The sequence below is a fragment of the Cydia fagiglandana genome, chromosome 9, assembly GCF_963556715.1.
Source record: "Cydia fagiglandana chromosome 9, ilCydFagi1.1, whole genome shotgun sequence".
NCBI lineage: Eukaryota > Metazoa > Arthropoda > Insecta > Lepidoptera > Tortricidae > Cydia > Cydia fagiglandana.
In genome coordinates, this window is record NC_085940.1 from 6,797,280 (window position 1) to 6,821,442 (window position 24,163).

Consider the following 24,163-nt stretch of genomic DNA (forward strand, 5'->3'; position numbering starts at 1 on the left):
TGCTACTTCACCGGGTTCGGGTGCAATTTGATTTTTCAATATCTTTACTAGATCGTCGTAAGACTTTGATTCAGGTGTATTCGGCGCTGTTATATTTTTCAACACTTGGTAGTATTTCGGCCCGATGCAGTTTAAGAAAATTTGTAACTTTATATTTGCATCCGTAACGCCTTTAAGAGTAATGTAATTTTGTAGCCGTTGTAAATAACTATCGAATGTTTCGTGTAATTCATCGTAAGGTTGGAGTGTAATTCCGCTTACTGGTTTTGTATTTGCGCTTTGGTTAAGCAATGCGTTTTGCAAAATTATTTGTTGGCTTTGCATACCTTTCATGGTTTCCATCATCTCGGCGAGCACTTCTGCTAGCTTTTCCATTGTAAAGGAATTAGTCAACTAGCTGTAGTTTGAGGTACCGCGGATATAACTTCGCGTGGAATTATTGTATTTTTATTTTATTCGATCATAACTCGTCGCCATTCTGTTGTATCTCTAATTACATTAAATAATAATATAGAAATATATACGTGCTTTATTTGATAGCTAAATCAATAAGTCAACTAAACTCAAATGTGACATTCCTCTAGTCATCGATATCTAAGTAAACCATGAAGGTCTAACACTTTTAATAAGTGTCGATAGGTTCATATTTGTGTCCATATTTGCTAGTACAGTGCCAACAAACTGCCCTGCAGTTTGGCAGAAGAAAAACTTTTGTAAAATAGGGTTTATTTCATCTGAATAAATGATTTTTTATTTATTTACCTGCACTAATATGTGACAAAACAAAGGCGGTAAAAATATATGATGCGCTCTTATTGCATTACAAATAAGACCGTGTCATATATTTTTGCCGCCTTGGCTGTGTAACATATATGGTGACTGTACCATAGATAAAACTGCAAATAATGATGGGCTTTTTTTAGTTCAGGTACTTTTTAGGTCCCCTGATTACAATCTGTTCGGAAAGAGAAGATAGAGAGAGTACCTATTGGGCAAAGAATATAATACTCACTAGGATATTGGGCCCCATACATTCCACAACGCTACTTTTTCCGCACAGACTCTACCCATGTGGTTAGTGGAATCACTGGAAACTCCCTGTTGATAAAGTTATCAATTATCACATTGTTGGTTTCATTGAGTGGGTTGATGTCTTGTGTTATCAACTACCTACCTATAATAATTGCGTCAGTGAAACAATATCCGACAGAACGTAATTGTAATATTAGGTACAGTCGCCATCAGATATATCGGAGCATCCAATGTGTTCACAATGTCTGAACACGCACTCTAACGCCTTAACAATAGAGGCGCGCGTGCTCAGATATTTGTGAGTAACTTGGCCGCTCCGATATATCTGATGGCGACTGTACCTAGTAGGCGGGGTGTTCAAAGTGATGTTTACACGCACGATCTAAAGAATTTGTTAAAAAAGTTGTACTCGTAAAGTTGTGCCTAGACCATTTTGATCACAGCGCTCGTTGCATCGCATCGCCTTTACCCAACCTGTCAAACTTTGATGATGATGTAAATGTGAAGTACCGCGGCAAAAGGTACCTTATGGCGGCTGGCCCTTACGTCGCATAGCGCCGCAATAATATTGGAGCGGCGTTAATAATAGCGTAAGTAAGCGCCAACCGCCATAAGGTACCTATACCTTGGGACGTCACAAATGACTAGCTACAGTTACCACACGAGATTGTTATGCTATTTAGAGTTCTTGCTAAATTGGAAATTCTATAGCGTTAGTATTGAACAACCAATTTAGCTAGGACCCTGAATGGCGCAACAATCGCGGAGCGTGATGGTAAGTACAACATTTTGAAGTTTTTGAACCACGACTTTCATAGGCGTACGTAGCATTTTTTAGGGGTGGGGCAGAAGTAGGGGAGGCTGATGGGTACATTGTAACAGAGTACGGTTGAAACAGAAATTCTTAGCTTAGATCAGGGCGGGGCAACTGCCCCACCGTGGGTACGCCTATGACGACTTTAGTGATTCGATCTCTACCAGAATAAGTTTTCTGCGAGTAAGTTATGTTAGGTACTCCTGATTATGGTCAATCGAGGTCAATTGTACCCACAGTGAGCTTCGAAACTGCATGAAGACATTATGAATGAATTCATGGATAAATTCGCCATGCACATTTACGGCTGATGGTACAATACAGGTATATATGAGGCGGATGCAGTATAGCGGGTAATGATTAAAGGCCTCCAGCCATTCTGCTACGGCCACTGGCATTCTGTTGGTCCCCGCTTCTGTGCGGTGCCTTCATGGTATAAAACCTTTATACAAGGTTGGGCGGTTTATGCCTGACCTGACGCCTGAGGCACCCTCTAAAAAATCCGAACAAAGCCAAATATATATAAATAAAGGAGAATTAGACACTTTTGTTTAATCTACAGTCAGATAGGGAAGTTGTACCTACGGGAGGAATGTATCTCTATAAGAATCCCTCCTCTCTTTCCCTTTCGCTTTCCCGGCTGCATCTTAACGAAATACCCTGAGAGAGCGTCAATGAAAAACAACTTGTTAGTTTCAAAGGTTATCACATAAATTCTAAGAAAAGTTTGGAAGAATGTGAGCCGGGATTTGAACTATCATGCTTTCTACTCGTATCTACTTGTTAACCTCATGCACACATTAAGCGCTATCAATATTACTCATGCTAAAATGTTAAGTATTAAAATAGTTACCTAAATCGTATTTGCTATTTAATTGTTTAAGACATTAACGTTAAAAGCAGTTAAGTTACCGACCAATTGAGTTGGGAGGAAAATAATAAAACTCTGAGTAGGTTAATCACGTTGCTCAGTTCTTTAATTACCTACTTATAATTAAGTACAACAACTAGGTACACGCGATCCACAGCGACTGTATATCACATTACATTCACTACTATAAATAGTTACAAATAGGCATGTATAAATAATATGTATCACTTCCTTCCGCGTTCAACGATAATTTATATCTCAACCATTTAAATAATTCGTACTATCAATTCCTCTTTGTTCTTTATTTCATTTCAGTAATTTATTTATCTAAGTTAAAGGCCATTGATCATATACGCGATTCTGATATGATATAATTGTATTTAGTATTTACAAAGTTACATATGAAGTTATAAAGTCCAATTTACACTTGCCGCACGTACGGTAGTGAAGTTCCCGCACTTTCATCAAGCAACTCGTCTCTGTAATTTGCTAATAATTCTAAAATTACCCCATTCGTCCACCCAAAACCATCCTGCACCCCATATTCCCCACCATCCCCTGGATATCCCGGCTGGACCGCACTATATTTCTCAAACATCTTGGTGTACCTGTTGTACCCTAAGTAGTTCGAGCGGATCCAAAGCCTGGCTTGTTCTTTCGCTAACTTTCGAGCTTCTTCGTGACCGCTTTTGTCAAGCCCTCCTATAAGTATGCTTTGCATTGGAGCCCATGCGTTTGGATAGTCCCACTGCTCGCCAGAATGGAGAAGAGATGATGGGATTCCTCCAGGAAAATCGAGCCCTCCGGATGAATGCAAATACCTTACTAAACGCGCAGCGTATTTTGGAGCATCTTCTTTCTCCACCGCTCCCGCCCACAAAGGCGTAGCACAGCTTGGATAAAAATGTTTCCTTCTTGCTCTGGCCATAGAATCGTAGTCATACCATGTCCCGTCGGAAGTATCCCACAGCACATTCTCAATCGACCTTCTCCAGTATTTAGCGAGGCTGTACCACTTTTGCGCCTCTCGGCGGTCGTTGAGCAGGACTCTCAAGTCACCAGCGAGTTGAAGAGCCCCAGCAAAGATAGAGTTTAGGTCGACCGGCAGAATGCGCGAGGCATGAACATCAGTCAGGTTTCCGACGGGATCTGAGCTAGCAGTCACGAACCAGCGAGTGGAAAAATCCCAACCACTTTCAGCCGCGCTCCTCATCTCTTTATAAAATTGCTGGCGCAAATCCTCTGAGTGTAAAAACTGGGAAGTAGTATAGTCTTCGTAATACGACTCTGGTCGCGGGCCTTTGGCATCCTCATCGGAATAGTATCGAAGGAGCACATATTGGTCGCCGTTTATTTCCACTGTCACTTTCTTTGTATTCAACCAGTATTGTAATTCATTTTCAACAGTACGGATATGACGCTTCAACCACGCGAGATCTTCCGAAACAGCATAGTAATCTGCAACCATAGCCGTAAGTAGAGGGGGCTGGCTTCTACCTAAGTAATAGATGCGACTGCCGTTTGGAATGTACCCAAACTTGTCAACTAAATACAGAAGATTTTCTACCATACCTCTGGCAGTTTCTGCCATATCACTAAGTAGAAGTCCACGCACGATCCAGTAAGAGTCCCAGTAGTATAACTCCTTAAAACGACCTCCAGGTGCGATGAATCCATTAGGAACTGAGATTAAGCTGTACCGGTCAGGATGCTGATGAACAACAGGTTTTACTTTCCGTCCCAATGTCGCCCAAATGGCAATCACATTTTTAGCAAACACTTTAAGTTTCGGATCTATTATTCTATCTAGTATAGGCGGCGATGGGTTGAAGTCAGGAGGCATCCAATTTTCCAGTTCGTTTCCTGGCTCGAAATGCTTTCCGACGAACTTAGTAAGCTGTTCACGCGAAGGGTTCCGATGTGTGTCGTGCATCAGCTGAGCAAAATCTGCCAACGTGTCGTTCGTAGAAAACAATAGCTTCATGTCAACGAAAGTTTTTGAGTCCGGGAAAATCCTGGCGAGCTGGATGCGGTGTAGCATTTCGCCGGTGCAGTAGATGGAAGAGTTGCAGGAAGGGACGAACGCCTGCGAGTAGGCATTGAGCAAGCCCAGTACTGGGTATAGCGGCAGCCGTAGCGTAAGCATTTTTATTTATTTTTTACGCGCGGTAAACATAACGTACGAGCGGCGAGCGTGTGTCGACGGGCGCGGGACGACTGGCTTCCGGGCCGCGACCGCTCCTAACCGGCCGAGAGCCATGACCGACTCGATCACTTCTCGCTAATCCCTGGAATCCACCATCCCGTCTGACGTAACGAAGAACTGGAGCACTTTCACTGACGATTTTATGTAATTAGGTCGCATTTTAGAAGATAGCGCGTGTACTATCTCCACGACGGAGACTGTCAAACTGACGTAAAGTCATAACAAACTCGATCACTCCGTCTAACCTCGTCCTTCGCATAGTATATTTATACTACGTATCTTATTGTTCGTCAGCCCGGCAATTTAAATTAAACTTTATGGTAAGAAGTTCAATAGTCGAATATCTAACCATATGATTAAGCCTTATATTTATAAATTTACGGATAATATGATGAGATGAACGCACTACGTTTTGTTTTATCGCACTACACTATACTTGCACTACACTGTGTTATTATTTAGTGACGTTTGCTCAAAGCCTGAACATCGAGTAACTTTACAAATTTATATATATTTGCACTTAACAAATTCGCTATTATCTAACGAAAAAGAGCGTGGTTCGAATGTCGTGACTATTTTTAAGTTTGCTATTGATAGTGTAATGATTGCGTCACGCACTAGTACGTTATCAGCTGATTGATATTGGATTGATTAATTTTCCGTGTTTATATTTCATGGATACAACGAATAGCTAGTCAACTTGTTCCTGCAATACTAATAAGTACGTAGCTTAATGCTTCTTGGCATTTAGATTCAGATTGAGTTTTATGAAGGGTAAATGTATTTTACTTAGACTCCAATAAAATTATATTGCAGATTCACGTAATTATATAAGCACCTGGCCTTGGTTATTTATTGGGGACACACCTAAGTACAGAATGAAGCAAACAATTACTGCGAGAATCACAAGACTTACCTCGGCAAACAAAAATATATGTATAGTCCTATATAAGAAATTGTTAACCCCAATGTTGTTCAACCTGTGGGTCTCTACCTACCCTCTGGGCAGTTTTAAAGCCTTAATAAAGAAGAAAAACCCTAAAAAACGCGATAGAATACTTAGGGTGTCGAAAACTTTGTGAAAATTTGTATGGTGGATGGTACGAAACGAAACGGCTTACACTTGTCCAAATGTTTATGCTTATATGTCTGAGGTCATGGGGTAAGACAGGCTGCCGAAACTCTATATCCTTAATACAACATCCTACAATAAAGTGTTTAAATAAAAAATCTTCAAATGAATATTGCTCCAAAAGTTGTACTAGGCGTTTGATGTTATTCTATAACACCGACAAAAACTAAGGTTAATCGATACAGTTTAAACGGCGGATCACAGGCCTAACTACGCCTTTAAATTCAAGTTCCTCAAATATGAAACCAGTATGACCTCTGCGACCTCGCAAATCTCTATGACTACCACCTTTAAAAAATCCCGATAGATACTGAATTGACAAAAATCATCTAGAATCTGCACACCGAATTTTACGAGAATCGGTTAAGAAATTCGACCTGTGTACCTAAGTACCTATAGGAACCAATCGGACAGACATATGAAACCATTTTTTCACAAGCTTTAACGGAGACATTTGCGTTCGCTCAGTCAATGAACAAAATTCACGACAGTGGTAATATAAAATAAATAAAAAACAATGTAAAGACACAGCCTTTTATTTTCAAACACTATTTAAAGATTAATTAATAATCACACATCACACCCCGAGGTTTTGTGTGCCTTAATGATTTCGTGAATTTATTATCTACTTAGGTAGTTTATTGTAAAATACCTGGTTATCAAAAATAATATCAAACTATTAAGAGCCCTTCAACGTGCACACTAGCGCCACAGCTAAATAATCGTGATTATTTAAATTTGACGAAAGATATTGAAAAAAGGGGGCCGCTATGTATTGTATTGTATATTTAAGTACCTTTTGAATACATCAGACTAGTTTTTATGTTGCTGGATTCGTCAATCTATGCGTCCAAAGTAAAACGGCCGTTTTTGTTTTGAGTTCCTAGATCGACGAAACCAGCAACATAAAAACTAGTTCGATGTATTCAAAAGGTACTTAAATACACAATAGAGTACGTAGCGGCCCCCTTTTTTCAATATCTTTCGTTAAATTTAAATAATCACGATTATTTAGCTGTGGCGCTAGTGTGCACGTTGAGGGGATCTTAATTAAAAAAAGGCAGTAAGCTACAAATGTGCTTAGAAATGTTAAAAAGTTACTGTTTTGAAAGTGTTTACCTATTATTTGGCTAATTAAAAACATTCCTGCACCCAAAACCCCGGGGTATGTTAATAATAATATTCTTACAACTAATACAATAATAAAATATACTGCTTTCAAAATTTATACAACGAATAAAACATACATATAGCTATTTAGTTTACGTAGGATATGGTAGGAACAGTTAATACATCTATAAATAAAAATATCAGAATAAGTAATTATTTTACATACAGTAGGTAACATAAGACTTGAGTCAATTTTTTATACCATTGTAATAAATACCTGATTGTACATTAAAAACTGACTAATATCGAATTCTAATTCTACGAAAAAAAAAATATCGTCCAGCAAAAAGTACAAGCTAAAGAAAAAACCTTTCCTATCCTGTTACAAAAAAATTGGACCACAAAAAAAATTGATTTAAAATGTAAATGGTGTATCCATTTACATTTTAGAAGTTTAAAATAGTGCTAAAATAGATTATTTGCATATTTTCGACGTATTTGTAAGTAGCGCAAGTAGGATAGAATATTTATAATAATATTTTAATAAATTGCTCTTAATTAAACGTTTGGAAACCGTTTTCGTATACCTATCTACTTTAATTAATAACGATTTATGTCAACTTTTATGAAATACAAGTATTCGTATGTAACGTACCGAATTACTTAAGTAAATGCCTTATAACAAAAAATAACAAGAAATGCTTAATAAATGTTATTATCACATTATTTTGTTAACACCTTATCTATTCAAAAACATATAGGTTCATAGTACACCATAGATATTAAATACGAAACTACATGGTACCTACTTACTGAAAATCTTGTAACGTATAGTATGTACTTTAGAAAACTATATTAATCATTTAAGTAATCGTTTTATTTTATTATACTTACCTACAAGTAAGCGTATGTTGAGGTAACTTCACGTAAATTAGGATTTTAATTTAAGGTCCTATCTATAAAAAAATATACAGTTTTTGTTTTCAATATTGTAATACTACTATTATATCACTGATTATTCTGATCAAAACTTTTGAAGTTTTGTCCATAGGCTTTTAGCCTAATCTTGAAATATACTTGGTCAAGCAAATTTTGTCAGTAGAAAAAGGCGGCAAATTTAAAAAAATGTAGGCGCGAAGGATTATCGTCTCATAGAAAATTTTATTTCGCGCCTTTTTCTACTGACAAGATTTGCTTGACCAAGTATAACATTCAAGATTAGTACAAATAAATAAATACCTGATACAAAAAAAATCTTAGTATACCCACCGATAATGCAATGCCTAATCATAGTTAAAATGCTGCTTCTATTTTGCGATGCATTTTTTATATTCATAAAAAAACGCACTTCAGATGTGTGACTATTGAAATCGATTGCACATGGTAGATTAAATTCTGCTCTAAAATATATCCTTTCAATCTACTGTTAGTCATCTTATCCATTGACCGTCCGACGATAGCATAGTATCCGAAAAAAATATGCTCTTAACCGTCCGCGGGAACCTTACTATCCAAAGGGGTGGAAGTAAGAATTGATTTCAAAGCCATCTAACGGAATATTTCGGCATTATTTACTAATTCTCTTGATGCGACAACGTAGCCTAACTAAACAGTAAGCTCTAAAAAAATTTTGATAGCAGTGTAGTTATAATTTTTGTAGAAAGTTGTGAATGCGCTGCGCGGGGCGTGATCCCCTAAAAAAACCCGGACGGTTGACAGGAAAACAGTCTCGCGGGCCGGACGGTTGAGTGGTTATAGTTCATTTTCATCAACTCTGGCTGGCAATCTCCGAGAAACGGTCGTCAGCGGGGTCCAGACCCAAAAAAGCGGAATCGTCAGCAGTTAAAATGCTGCCATATTTGTTCAAGAATTCCAGCACAACACCGTTGGACCATCCGAATCCTTCCTGCACTTTATACTCCCCACCTCCTCCAAATTTCCCTGGAGTTTCCGCGTCATATTTCTCAAACATCTGCTTATTTTCATTGAATCCCTGTAAACACGCGCGTACCCAGGTCTGAGCTACTTGGAAGGCCGTTCTCCTCGATTGCTGATTTCCGGAGGCCTCAAGTGCGTTAACAACGATACTGATGAGAGGCGGCCACGCGTTAGGGAAGTCCCACTGCTGACCACTTTGGATCAACGAAGTGGGAATACCTCCAGGGAAGTCCAGTCCATGAGACAACTTCAAATACTTTAAAACACGGGCCGATTTCTGCCTAACTCGGCTTTTCTCGACAGCTCCCATCCAAAGCGGAGACAGGTTACTAGGATAGAAGTACTTTCTAAACTTATTGTCAAGTATATCGTAGTCGTACCAGATACCATCTTGATCGTCCCATAAAGTTTGCTCGATTGAATTCCTTAATTGCCTGGCGCGGTAAGCATATTCAGCGGCCTTGACAAGGTTTCCTAGATACAATTGGAATGTCGCTACATTTTGAAGAGCATTGGCATATATAGAGTTCAAGTCCACGGGGATAATGTCTCTCGTATGGATGTTTTGGAGGCGCCCCGTATTATCCCCTTTATCGTCGATAAACCAACGGGAAGAGAAGTCCCACCCGCTTTCGGCAGCGCTCTTGATATCGCTGTAGAATTCCTGCTGTCGGGCCGGATCACTACTTAAATTATGGGCAGCCTCATAATCTTCGTAGTAGGATTCTGGCCGAGGGCCTTCACTCGGGGCAAAATACCTAAGCAAAGTGTGAGACCGGCCGTTCTTCTGGAATGTCACGAATTGCGTCTGCCTCCAATATTCCAATTCTTTCTCCAGGTGTCCAATATTGTCCATTAAGAATTTTATGTCTTTCGTTTCTCTATAGTACAGAGAGACCATGGCTGTGAGAAGAGGTGGCTGACTGCGCTCATTATAGTATACTCGGCTTCCGTTAGGAATGTGACCCAACTTTGTCAACAGCTCAATAAGATTCTCGATCATTCCCCGAGCAGTATCCCGCATTCCACAAATGAGGAGACCTTCAATGATCCAATATGTGTCCCAGTAGTATATCTCCTTGAATCTCCCGCCAGGTATGATAAATCCGTGCGAAATCGGAATGAGACTGTGGTGGTCTGGTTTTTCAAATACAACGGGCTTTACTTTTCTACCCAGAGTCGGCCAAATATCATTGATATTTTTGGCAAACGTCCTGAGTTTTTCGTCGCGGATTCTAGTGAGGAAACCGGGATTCTTAGAATAATCCGGCGGAGACCACTCCTCGAGTTCATCTTCGCTATCGAAGTGTTCTTCAACGAACGTTTTAACCTGTTCTCTGGAGGGGTCGTTTGTCTCGTTTAAAAGCTTGTCGAATGCTGCGAGGATGGTATCTGGATCATGTTTCATTGGGAGATCAACGAAAGTCTTGGAGTCTTCATAGACGCGCTTCATCATCACATGATGGAGGAGGTCGCTATGGCAGTACACTTTGCTGTCACAGCTTGGCGGCAAGTCCGCAGCAAGGGCTGTAACGGCCGCAACTGCTATTAGGAGAACACGCCACATCTGTAAAAAAAAAGAAAAACTGTGAATTAAAATACTAAGCAGTTGGACACTTATAATCGGTTTTCTATGTTAAATAAGCAATTAATGTAGGCAATGAATTAGATACAGTTAGAATAATTATGTTGGAAGTCTTAATGATTCAAACTTTTATTAAAATTACTAATTGGTCTCAAAGATTTTCACAGAATTAATAGTAGGAGATCCCACATATATGGTCGACCTTCACCAATCTGTCTGACGGATGAAACTATGAAAATATGAAAGAAAATATGTTCCAGAACATAAATAAATTGGGTTGCCTAAAGAAATATGGTCAAGGCTATTTTTAATAATTTTTCGAAAAAAAACTTTTTACGGCAAATTTCACCGATTTGTCTCACGAACGAAATAAGTTTAAATGGAAAGTATGCAACTTGTACAACATAAATCAACTAGGTTGCCTATCTTTTTCCGGTCACTATTATGTGGTTGCCGTGTTTAAAGAGGTGAGTTTATATCGATAATTGCACTCATCTGTCTGACGCTTGAATTATACATCAAAATGATGGTAATTTTATTGCAAATACAATGGTATAGGGTTGCCTTGGTAGTTTGCGCTTGTTTAAAAACGATTACAAAATCAAATGTGGGAAAATGACAACCACAAATGGTTTACGGAATTAAAATGTACATACTATTATAAGATAAAGTAATCACCATAATCGTTCATGTCACTCAACGACGTTGGAAATTGGAAGTGTAGGTATGCTTAAGAACAGAGTTCTGTTTATTTTATACCTATAGATTTTCAATCGTGTAAGCTCTCAAACCGGTATTAAGTAAGTACCAGGCATTTTCCCGTCCCCTACTTTGAATTACGTTCGATAGGATCTAATATTTTTATAGAATAAAAGCTGCGTTCAGGCGATATGGGTACAAGATACAACAACTCACGACAGTATTGTCAACGACGGACGCCTTTGAGGTTAATTGAAATGCTTATTTAATTTACATATGCTCTGACATAATATATATCATAGACTCTGTAATAATATATATCATTAGCCTAAATTACCATTGTAGTAAAATTAAAACCCGTCAAGAAACACTGTAAGTTTGTATACAAAAAGGTAAACAAAATTGACCGTGACCCAACCACCTAGTGATATCATTGATATGTTGTTAGCGTGCATCTTTTTTCTTTTTTCGCCCGCCTTGACCTGTTTGCCGTTTTTTTTTTGTTTTAGCCAAAATGCTAATTAACCCGTTCGGTCGTATTCGGAATTTAAATATTGGTAGGTTTATTTGGTGATTTTTAAAAGATTACTACTTTATGTTTATTTCTTCAATATCTATGTATTGTACATTACATGGGTACATTATGCATCGAAAAATGAAGGACATTTATTTATTACTCTATTCAAATTCGTTATCGCGTGGCAAATTGGCTGAAAGTAATGAAGCAACATTATGCATACCTAATGTTGTTTCATTCAGAGCAATGTTATTGGAACAATATGTTTATTTTTAAACTCAAGCTTACATAAGCCATTTTGTAATTGAGTATCTATATCCCCGTAAACATGAATGACCAATAGTACGTATCAATTAATCTAATGGTAATGACAGAATCAAGATTGGTAGGCGCCATCTCTTGCGACACGTTGGAAAAGAGATTCATACTGCTTCCTTTCATTTACAACCCTACCTATCGTAGAAGCATAAGATTCAATTTCCCAGAGTCAGCAGTATGAAGAGTTGTTGTTGCAGTTTAAATCAGGCGGCTTCCTAGACATTTGGAAAGGTGACTTTCGCAAGATCGCATCACCCTAAATACTGATATTTGAATTTGAACTTTATTTAATATTCCAAAAGATTATTTTTAGAGTTGCACGATTCGCTAATGTAGATTGTCTACAACCTATACTATAAGTTTTTAAATGTTTATTTATATCTGAAGTATTGGTAACATTATTTGTTATATAAAATGCACCAGTTCGGATATTTTGCGTAAGCCTAACGCCGAATGACCCTAATCTGTTATCACGTCTATGTCATGAGGTTAAGTAATATTATGGCGATTAGTCTACTATTAGGCTTCTAGTATAGTAGAGATATATTTAAATCAATCTTCCTCAGATTACGGCGTTTACTGTACAAGCGGTATTCTGACGTCTAGTTCCCTGAAACCGATATTAGATTTTTAAATGATAATATTATATTACTATACCTATTCTTGTGCTACATATCCAACTCTTTATAAGCCGAAAGCTGCAATGAGTTAATAAAAAGTCTTGCATCGGCTTTTGTAGAGCTGCTGCAAATTCTATTATTTCATGACAACTTTTTTTATAATTATTCCTCGTAGATAATTCATGACGGCCTACTTAGATAACAATAATGAAGCAGCCTCAATAAAGCAGCCCGAGTAAAGACCTCGCTCATCTACCAATGCCAGGGTCGCTTCACAAGATCCAGTATAAGTCTGACACCTGATTAGACATGCTAGCTAGGAAGCCACGGATCAAGTTATGCTAGCTCAGTCGAGTCGCTGCGTGAGTTAATTAAGTCCCAGTGATTAGACGACAATTTGAATATTTTACCACCATAAATCGTTTAAGGTCGAATATGATGTTCCAGGTCATTGTAACTTAACAGATTAAATGGATTTAAAGATATTTTTATTTACTATACACAACTACTTAATGTCTTCAATTCTTCATTCGTCTACTTTTTGATTCCAGTGGGTAACCCTGGAATGTGTGATCTTGGTGTTTTTTACAGCGTGCCGTATAGCATTCTATGGCACCAATCTTCGAAAAAGAATTTCTCTCCCATAGGAAACATCGACATCTGAACTTGCCAAAACATTTTTTGTCCCATAACAAAAGTAGCTCAGTTTAGGGAGTAGACTTGAACCCTGTAAGTCCCATAATGGACGGCACACTGTATATTTTCTTTTTACTTTACGGTGCACAATAAAGTTATTTACCTACTTACCTACTTCAAGGCCTTAAATTCTTTAAACAATGGAATCAATAAAATTATAGACGATGACGTAAGGCTCAATTGAGGCTTTACCACTGAGCAGAAAAGAGTTGTTACGGATTTCGTGTTTTGCATTCAAGCGTTTTAAAAAGCAATCAAAATTTACATTTCACCACTATCGGGTCGGGTAGTAATAAACAAACATAATCTTCTTCTTCCTATCCTTATCCCATTTACTTGGGGTCGGCTCTCCTTATATGGCGTCGCCAGGAGCGTTTGTCCTGGGTCGTCTCTGGTGGTATTCTTTTTTCTTTAAGGTTCTTTTTTACAAGACCTATCCATGTTGTCTTGGGCCTCCCGCGACCGCCTAAGGCTTCTCACTCATCTCTAGCAAATTGTTGTAATAAACAAACAGAATCAGAATAATATATTGTATCATTAGTATCAGATGGTTAAGAGGTGGTTAAGAGAGACTTTTTACTCGCGCCGGTTTTTCCGTTTGGTTTTGCGTAAAAAACCACGGCCAGACCCACTCGAGCGCAACCGATCGTGTTTTGGATCCGATTGCTTGTCGTTTTTCAGATTATGGGAGCATTATAAAATACTATCGGATTTTATTTAATATTAATAACTATGTAGGTACTAAATACACATTTTCCCCAATATCTTTGCTTTCTTTGGGTCTTTATTGCCACTTAATCTTTCTTAGTCGTTTAGTACGTCTCTTAATACGATTGCTTATTTCTAGAAAAGCATTAAGTGATTTATACTCATCATTTTATTTTGGAGAAATTTTATCTGATTTTTTTTGTCCGTCCGTTTTATGGAGAAAACGCCATAAATTGAAGAAATTATTACCGTGAAAAAAAGAAAATGCTATCAGAGTGTGAAGAGTGAAAATTTATTTGCAATTTTTCCCAATGCGAGTAGAACCCATTGAACTAAATGAAGTAATTAATACTCGAAATGAAAACGAATAGGAAATAAGGAATTCGATTAGATATAGGAATATATTAGGGGAAAAATGGGTAGGTACGCGTAAGTACACTGCCTATACTCGTAGTTCTTTTTTTTAGCATTAGAAAGAAGGTAAGGGATCTTGACATGTCCTCCCACTTATGAAAGCAAAAGAATATCGTATTAGATTCATAAGTGTTACATATTTGCCGTAATTTATTTTTAAAACGTGTTTTCCAATTAAGATTGTTTACCTTATTTCTAATACTCAAAAAACGAACTACGGCTAATTTAATATAATCTATTTCATCTTGTTTCTTGTTTATCAATTGATAAAGTTTCTAAAACACTTTTTATAGTGTTACGTAAAAATGTTAGAGTCGAGTTTTTATCGACAGTGAAGTTCATTGAAATCTAGAAAGCATTCAGTTAATTCTAGCATGCTAAACCAAAATGTCGTATCTTTTAGTGAAATACAGTTTTTAGTTACGGCAGTGGAATTCACAACACAAAAATAAAATTGGTAAAAGCGGGACACTTTTTGCAAAATCTGCCACGATCCGCAAAAAGCAAATAATAGCTCTTAAGTAACAATTTTCGGGCCTCATCTTACATAGTACCAGGTGTTTATTACAAATAATGCCTTAACTGTTTGACTTGTAACGTCAGTAGGTATACGTAAAATATTTTGCGACATTTTTACAATTATTTAGTTAAAATATATTTTTGGTACTAACTGTTTTAACAATTAATATTTCATTTATAAAATGATTTATGAAAGTTTTTTTTTCTTCCTCGCAAGTGTGTTGAAAAACGTCGTATGAAACGCGTGTGCATTGGTCATTTTACACACATCGGCTTTCTTAATAACAATAAGTTTGGTTTTGCGAGCCACATAAGGGCATTTCATAATCCGGATAAAAATTGTTGATGGAGTCGCCATTGCCGGATACGGCAAGGAAGAAGCAATAATAACAATAGTATATAGCCTCGTGTGTAATGAGCAACGTAGCACATTTGCAACACAACGTACTATTATGAGCATTTTTAAGTCAACCCTCGTAACATTAAACGACTCAGCGTCATTCGCTTCATATATGTATAACAATGGTATCATAAGCACCTATTGTATTATTATTAAATTGCTTTTCAATTACGTCCCTTAAGTGATGGATGAGAGGAAATGGAGATAATTTTATACGAAAATAAGTAAAACTCATACATTTTATTAGTCTTCGGAGTTCGGAGACCCTCACTTCAGCATGGACAAAAATGCTTCGTAAGAAAGGGGCAAAAGATAAAAACTAATTGACGCTTGTAAAGATTTTGAATAAGCCTGGTTTCCGGGTAAATCTGTTCGATCCTCAGCAAATATCTATCCTATTTTGTATGTTGGCGTAAGCGCCAACCGCCATAAGGTACCTTTACCCGTGGGCCGTCACAGTTTTACTCAGCTGTGCAGAAATTTAGTTTAATTTAAATTAATGTAGCGATATTATAACTAACTAACTAATTCTAACCGATCTCTAAGCCAAATTTACTATTACTATTTGTCACGAAATGTAAATACATAGGTAAGTCAATTGTTGTTCCATTTAGAACTACTCGACAGATAATTCGCCCGTGCTAACAATGATAAGCCTCAAGCAAACTCCATTGATAGTGATAATGCTCTCGAGATAGCTGTCAAGTACATATTGAAGGCCTGATGTTATTCACAAGAAACAGTGAAAAATGGAATAAACAACTTCTTATCGGCGATCGAATCGCAATCGGTAGATAACCTCTCAATTGCATATATTTAAGTGGCCCACTGATTAACAGTCCGGCCGCACGGTATCGGTCTGTCAGTTATAACAAAAATTTGGCAATTCCGAACAACTGACAGGCCGATACCGTCCGGCGGACTGTTCATCAGTGGGCCTCTTTAGATATGAAACCGATTCCGCCGTGATAGTGGCAGTGGGCTAAGATATATAACATCCGCAAAGAGACGATGATTTCTCCGACTTGGTCACTTTTTCTTTGGAACCTAGTAATTTTGATAGGTATTTTTAATTTTTAGTTTTAGTTATTTTAATTGTAGTTAGTTTTAGTTTTATATTCCTATTTATATCTTATAGTAATTTATGTAATTTAATATTTTGTCAGTGCAATAAAGATTATTCTTATTTTTAGTACCTATATAATATGTACATACATATATTTCAGTTTATGACGTAGTATTGTTATCCTAGGGCCCTGGCAGCACATAGTTTTCACATTCTGTAATGTACCTAACATTTATAAGTAATGTGGCCATAAAAAGTGTTGTTTTGTAGTGCGTTCACAACTGTTCAGACTGTCTACATCTTTAAGTAATCACATGTATACTTAATATCATTGATATTTATAATGTAAGGATTGTATTTTATATTTTTTGGTGATTTATTTTTATTGCTTGTAAACGTATTGTGTGTGTTGACGTGTAAAAGTGCCCTTGTGGCCTTTTTGGTAAATTAAATGTTTGAGTTTATGTAATCCATACCTTAGGTGCTATACGAATCTTTAAGGAGCCCACGGATTACCAGTTCGCCGGATGAAATCAGCCTGTCAGTTGTTCGGGACCGTCACCTTTGCGATTAACTGACAGTGACAGGCTGATATCGTCCGGCGAACTAGTAAACTGGACCCCTATTCGACAAGCGACGTTTGACGTATCGTGTTGATCTCCCGTTGATGTGGGAAAAATCATAAGTTCTCGAATACGTACAATGTCAAAATTTGACATTAACAATCCACAGTTAGGGTGACAAGCAAACCAAACCGAACCACGCTTAGTTTAGAGTTGAGTTTTGGTTGTACCAAATGATATTTTCCACCGTTGATGGAATCAACACTCAGTATGCAATAAAATCAACTGTTGATTTGACGTGGATGCGAAATCTGACAGTTGTACGTGTCGAATTTGGCCTCTGTGGGCCTCTTTAGAGTGGTGCATTCTATTTCAGCCTAGAGAACCCCATTCCTATAACATCTTGTTATATTGAATAAATGATTATGGCTGTCTGATCTGATCTGTATATCCTCATCAAAATCGTAGCAATTATTTGTAAAATATCCACTTTAATTGTATCACTTTGCTGAGATAACTATGTATCATATCATCATATCATCAACACTGGTATCCGTGCAATTATTGTATTGTACTGTATAATAAATAAGATTTTCCCGTTGCAGGAATTAAATAATTCATATCTGGATGTAGACTCCTTTTAAGTATTGTTATAAGTCGTTTTTCAATCAGTTAAGGCAAAGATTTAAATTTAGATATTTAGAGCTTCCTGTCACTTCCTTCACTCTAAAAAGGAACATAAAGTCAACTACGTAATTTTAATGCAAAGGCGCTTTTTTGAGGAAAACCGCAATGCCTATGAGCCTATGACGCAAGCAGTTCACTTGTACGAGTATGACACAAGTGCATTAGGCATAAGTATGACAGAGACCGGCCCTATAACTAGTTATGTTACTACCTGAAATACTAAGGTGTTTATTAAAATATTCAAATACTTATTGCGGAGGCAATCTCATCAAATTTCTTGAACTTTTTTAAACAATCCACATAGGTACGTATGCGACTCCGCAGTAGCTTAGATGAAAATACTAATCTACATTACTAAAATACCAAATCTAATTCTGTATCCCGTTTATTAAATTTGTACCTACATATTAACCGGAAATTTTAAGGAAAAAATATTTTCCTTATGGCCTTCACGTAAAGCACATTTAAATCTAAGTTGTTTTTTTATATAGTAGCTAATTATTGGCACTTTAAAAGATTATTTAGTTACGAAAATTACAAAATTACAATTAATATATATATATATATATTAATTACTAAAATGACAAAATTACAAATAATATATGTATATAATATAAGGATATACTCGTACCTATATATTAAATTGTAAAATTGTCAATTTCGAAACTAAATAATCTTTTAAAGTGGCAATAGTTACTGGACAATAATAATTTAGATTTAAATGTGCTTTACGTGAAGGCCACAAGGAAAATACTTTTCCTCAAAATTTCCGGTTAATCCCCTTATCTAATATAATATCATTGATATTTGTCTACCTTTATCTTTAAGCAGGCGAGAAATGTTCATATTTTAAAGATAAATTATAACCATTACTATCAATTATGGTATGAGGGAGTAGGTGGAGTGGAGTTGTCGTAGAGGGTGAAATAGCCCTAGATGCCTACCTCTAGGGAAAAAACCGGGAAAGTGCGAGTCGGACTCGCGCACGAAGGGTTCCGTACCATAATGCAAAAAAAAAACAAAAACAAAAACGGTCACCCATCCAAGTACTGACCACTCCCGACGTTGCTTAACTTTGGTCAAAAATCACGTTTGTTGTATGAGAGCCCCATTTAAATCTTTATTTTATTCTGTTTTTAGTATTTGTTGTTATAGCGGCAACAGAAATACATCGTCTGTGAAAATTTCAACTGTCTAGCTATCACGGTTCGTGAGATACAGCCTGGTGACAGACGGGCGGACGGACGGACGGACGGACGGACGGACAGCGAAGTCTTAGTAATAGGGTCCCGTTTTACCCTTTGGGTACGGAACCCTAAAAAAATCAAGTAAATACTTAACGTGGAACTTTCTTAATAATCAGATAGGTAAGCATGTTCAGTGAACCTTCAAAGAACTTTTTTAAACCACCAAGCCTCTTAGGGCCACTTGCACCATCCCACTAACCCGGGGTCAACCGGTAAAACCTGGAGTTACCATGGTTACCAGTACAATTTACGCTATTTACGCAATTTAGCCTAAAAAAAGTGTTGTTTTATAAGTGTATCTCATGTAAGTGAATTTTGTAAATTCTTAATGAGATAATAAATGTCTTAAACCATGTTCCGCGGCCGGCTCCCTGACACTGCGGGGTTGCGTAATGCATCGCAGCCATAATGTGATTTGTAGTGTTTAGTTTTAAAATATATTTTTATAATATGTATGCTAGTTTTAAGGTATTTATGTATGGGCCACTAGTTGCCTGAAATAAAGATTTTCATTTCATTTCATAAACCATTTCACGGTTTAAAACTGCTCAACTCCGAGTTAGTGGGATAGTGCAAATAGCGCTTAGGAGTTAGAGAGATTAGCGATATTAGTTTATTTACCGTAAATATACTCGTAAACCGATCAGTATTTCAACAACCTACTATTTTATATTATTTAAATCGCAAAGTACCTACCAGGATTATTATTTTGAAGTCCCAGTACTTTACTTGGCTCAAAATACTGGGAAATTTCGGTTCTTTCGGTTCTGGTATTTCCCGGGAGCAAATCCTACAATTTTAGTCTAAGCGAAAAATTCATCTGATATTAGCTCTACTACATTCTTTGAATTCTAATTCGGAATATGTAAATAATGATATTGTGAAAGAAATTCTACTAGGTAATATTATAAACGCGAAATACATATTGTCATACTTTTTTGACGAAACCTAAAGGGGGCCACTGATTAACAGTCCGCCGGACGGTATCGGCCTGTCAGTTAGAACAAAATTTTGACAGTTCCGAACAACTGACAGGCCGATACCGTCCGGCGGACTGTTAATCAGTGGGCCCCTTAAGGTGGGTGCGCTTTCCGTAATGTGACGAAGCCTGCGCTGTGGATATGATGGTAAGTACATTTTTTTTTATTAACGCGAAAGTATCTCTGACTGCATGTTACAGCTTCACACTTAAATGGCTTAACCGGTTTAAATGAAATTTGATGTGGAGATATAATTTGAGGCCCGCGGTTTTCCCCCTTTCTATGTCCTTATATGTAGAATGGTTTTTCAGACGATTTTGCGGGTAGAAGCTGGTCTGCTCGATTCGAACTTTAAGATACGTCAAATATTACGGCTGGATACAATATGGATTAGATGTGTCAAAAGAAACTTTTCTTCAAACTAAAATGTCACTGTTGACACTATCTAGCAATCCATATCTAGCAATCCGTACCGTAATAGATTTAGACTAAGGAAAGTCTGCAGCGATTTTGATAGCTCACGATAGTCCACGTCATAATTTCATAGAAGTTTGGTTTTCAAAATAACTCTTGCACTGCGTGGGCTATAAAAATCACGGTAGTCTTTTCTTGATCTAACTTTATTTTTGACGTATCTTAGAGTTCGAATCGGGCCGAGTATTCCTTAATTACGCTTTAGTTTGTGTGCGTACAAAATTGCCATTTGATGTGCATTGTTTTCGCTTCGCAGCCCGTCATGACCGTCATGTTATAAACGCGTAGTGAATTGACATTTGCTTACTATTCTAGTATTCTAACTAGTCTTGGCCTTCGGCGATTTATGCTAAACACAGGACTTTAGTCAGGATGTAAAAAAAAACTTGGCCTATCAGTGATGCTAAAAATAAACGATTTTTAGTGCCTCTTTTTTTAATGGTAATTTTAAATATTAGTTTTGTATAAATATTTTTCTCTGTCTATATTTTTAGTGACAGTAAATTGCGTTGCCAACTATAAATTAAACCTGTCTAACCTCTTGTGATAAAAATAAGACCAATATGTCACCTTGATCGAGTCACATCCATGATTCCACATGTAATACACTGACCCACATCGGCCATATATTTTTATTATTACCATTGACTTATATATTACTGCGTGAAGACGGATCTTACGGGCACTAAGAATGGTGCCAGTTCAGCGGTGTCATTTTGCAGTGCGCGTGATGCGAACTCATGAACCAATCGCGTTGTAGCATTCCACCCAGGCACACCAACGAGAATTTTCGCTCGAAATTATACGAACGGGGCCTATCTTTACTTTCGAAATCATTGATTATTTCTATTAGAAAAGATCTTATCCCCTTATTAATGAACGTGCTATAATCATCGTTTGTTTGTCTTAATCTGACATTTAGATTTATATATATGTAAGACAGGGATAAAACGAAAATTAACCAATTGAGGCTTGTAGCACGTTTATGAATAAGGGGGTAGTCAGCATTCTGTCTCCATTCGGCGGCTAGCCTACAGTAACGTGTTCCTCCGCGCACCTCAATGGATCTCTAATATGCCTGGCAATATTAATTGCCCAGTCACGAATAATAGATTAGCTACTTTATGACGTTAAATACACTCGGTAACAAATAAACTAATCCATTAGCAGACCCGAGGCCACGGGATTAAGGAGCTGTTGTCGTCCTAAAGTCGTCAGGAAATGTTTTTTGTTTTTTTATTGCTCCATATTTTTTTGCATAGTTCTAAAAGTTAGGAAATATCCGTGGTCGTGCACTTAAGTAGCATGTTCTAATTTTGCTATAATTCTTACTATTTTTTCCCGAACGGCGCGATTCTGGAAATGAATTAGAGATTAATTAGATACGATATAGTAAAGATATGTGTCGTCCCACGGGTAAAGGTACCTTATGGCGGTTGGCGCTTACGCTATTATTAACGCCGCTCCAATATCATTGCGACGCTATGCGACGTAAGCGCCGGCCACCATAAGGTACCTTTTTCCGTGAAACGTCACATATCTTCACTATTTCATATCCAGTGACTCCCTAATTCATTTCCCGAATCGCAGCGCCAGCCGCTATAAGGTACCTTTTGGAGTGGAATGACACATATTTTTACTATTTCATATCTAGTGAGTGTCTAATTCATTTCCCGAATCGAGCCGGAACTGTAGTTTCTGATTTAAAAAATTATATTGTTAAATATTTATTTCCATAGGAAAGCTTAACTTAAGTATCTACTAAGCTTTCGTATACATTTTAAATGAAGAATATTCGTATTATGTGTAAGATAATAACTATAATAAGACAAACAAGCCGAAAATTAGAATTTACATTTAAACCACAGAAAATAGTGAAAAGAACGCTCAATAACACACATTTATTTATACAACTGCTAACCGAAGAGTGTATTTTCAAAAGGGCCTATATCTCTATGAAACCCATACAAAAATAAACCGCTTTGAAAAGAAACTCCTCAACTGAAATAAATGTTAATTTCAGTAATGTAAATTAGCTTAATACTAACAATGCCACCTGATTCCGAATGGTAAAAACAAGGAAAACATTGAAAAACACTTCATTTGAATTATTTTGATACCTACATAACTAGAGTATAGGTACACATCAAATATTAAAGAAAAGTCAAATATTAAATCTGTCTGAGAACCATCTTTTCAAACCAACTCAAATTGGTCAATCCGTTTGGGAGCTACGACTTATTATTTATTATCTTACCTTGTGTTCAACTAATAACACCCCTCTTTGCATCTGAGTTAAAAATGAATTCGGTTGACATTGGTCGGATTAACCTTTACAATAACAATAATACAAATTTTAAATCCAATAAAGGTAAGTACCTACTTACTTAACTCAAAAAAGGTTAAAAAACAATACGGAGGAAAACTTAAGTATATGAATTTTGATGTAGGTCAAAACGCTCAAAACCTTGAACCATTCCACTAACCCGGGGTTAACCGGTTAAACCATTAAGCCAGTGTAAAATTGTACTGATAACAATGGTAACTTCAAGCTTAACCGGTTAACCCCGGTGCAAGTGGCTCTTAGATAGCTAAATGTAGTAAAACGAGTGTGACAGCCAAGTTCAGAAATCAAATCAATTTTCAATATTATTAAAACAAAAAACCGTAAATATAATTCAGATTCAGATTATATTCCGTAAGTGTAACTATCCAGGTAGGTAGTTAGATAGTCTTTTAATAAGTGTCACAACTAATGCGAAACATTAATAGAAGACGGACGGATCAAGCAATTATAAATCTTATGCGTGTATGTTATAAAAACGATTATGGCACAAATATCTTCGTGATTATCTTACCGAAGTTGATTACGACCACAAGACTGCAAAAAGCGTTGTTGAAACAATTAGTTCGAGAATCCAGTACTTATAGGCAACCTTACCGCAACATTATAATAGCACGACAAATGTATCTAGGCGGATAATTAGTTTATCGAAAACATAAAGCATTCTATTTCTGCCTCTCGTTATGTCAAAAAACCTTTAATTACCGGTTTAAAGCTTTTTGGTCATTTTGTCAAATGTATGAAGGAAAATTTATGTTTAGAGGACGTTTTTAGACAACAGTCAAAAAATGTTATTTTAAGTAACAATTTAACAGGTATTTTTTTAATAAAAAAGTAAATTTAAATCAATCAATAACATACATACATATACATAATATTCTACATATGATTATGAAAGTATATTACAAATGTAGAGTGTCTTATCTATTTGTAATCCAAGCATTAACGCAAACATTAATCAAATTAATAAATTTACTACATTTTTATACAGTACAAACACTAAAAGCACCATAAGCACAATTTTATTACCTAAGTAAAAAATAAATAAACACACTAATAATTATAATAAATAAACAAATAAAACACCTTACCTTGCACTAATTCCCCACAATGTATCCACAAGCACTATCTTATCGATTGTAAAGTCGTTATCATTCGATGTTTGACTCGACACGCGCGCTCGCGCCGCCCGTGTCCTCTCAACTGACTTGGCTGTACACTCG

General features: G+C 36.8%; 1 protein-coding gene across 1 annotated transcript; it reads right to left on the reverse strand.

The window, feature by feature from the left end:
- Positions 1–3,104: 3,104 nt before the first annotated feature.
- Positions 3,105–24,163, reverse strand: LOC134667749 (uncharacterized). Its single transcript, XM_063525167.1, has 3 exons — positions 24,032–24,163; positions 8,939–10,670; positions 3,105–4,865 (listed from the first exon to the last, which is right to left on the reverse strand). Exons 2-3 carry the CDS (start codon positions 10,668–10,670, stop codon positions 3,139–3,141), a joined length of 3,459 nt encoding a protein of 1,152 aa, XP_063381237.1. The 5' UTR covers positions 24,032–24,163; the 3' UTR covers positions 3,105–3,138.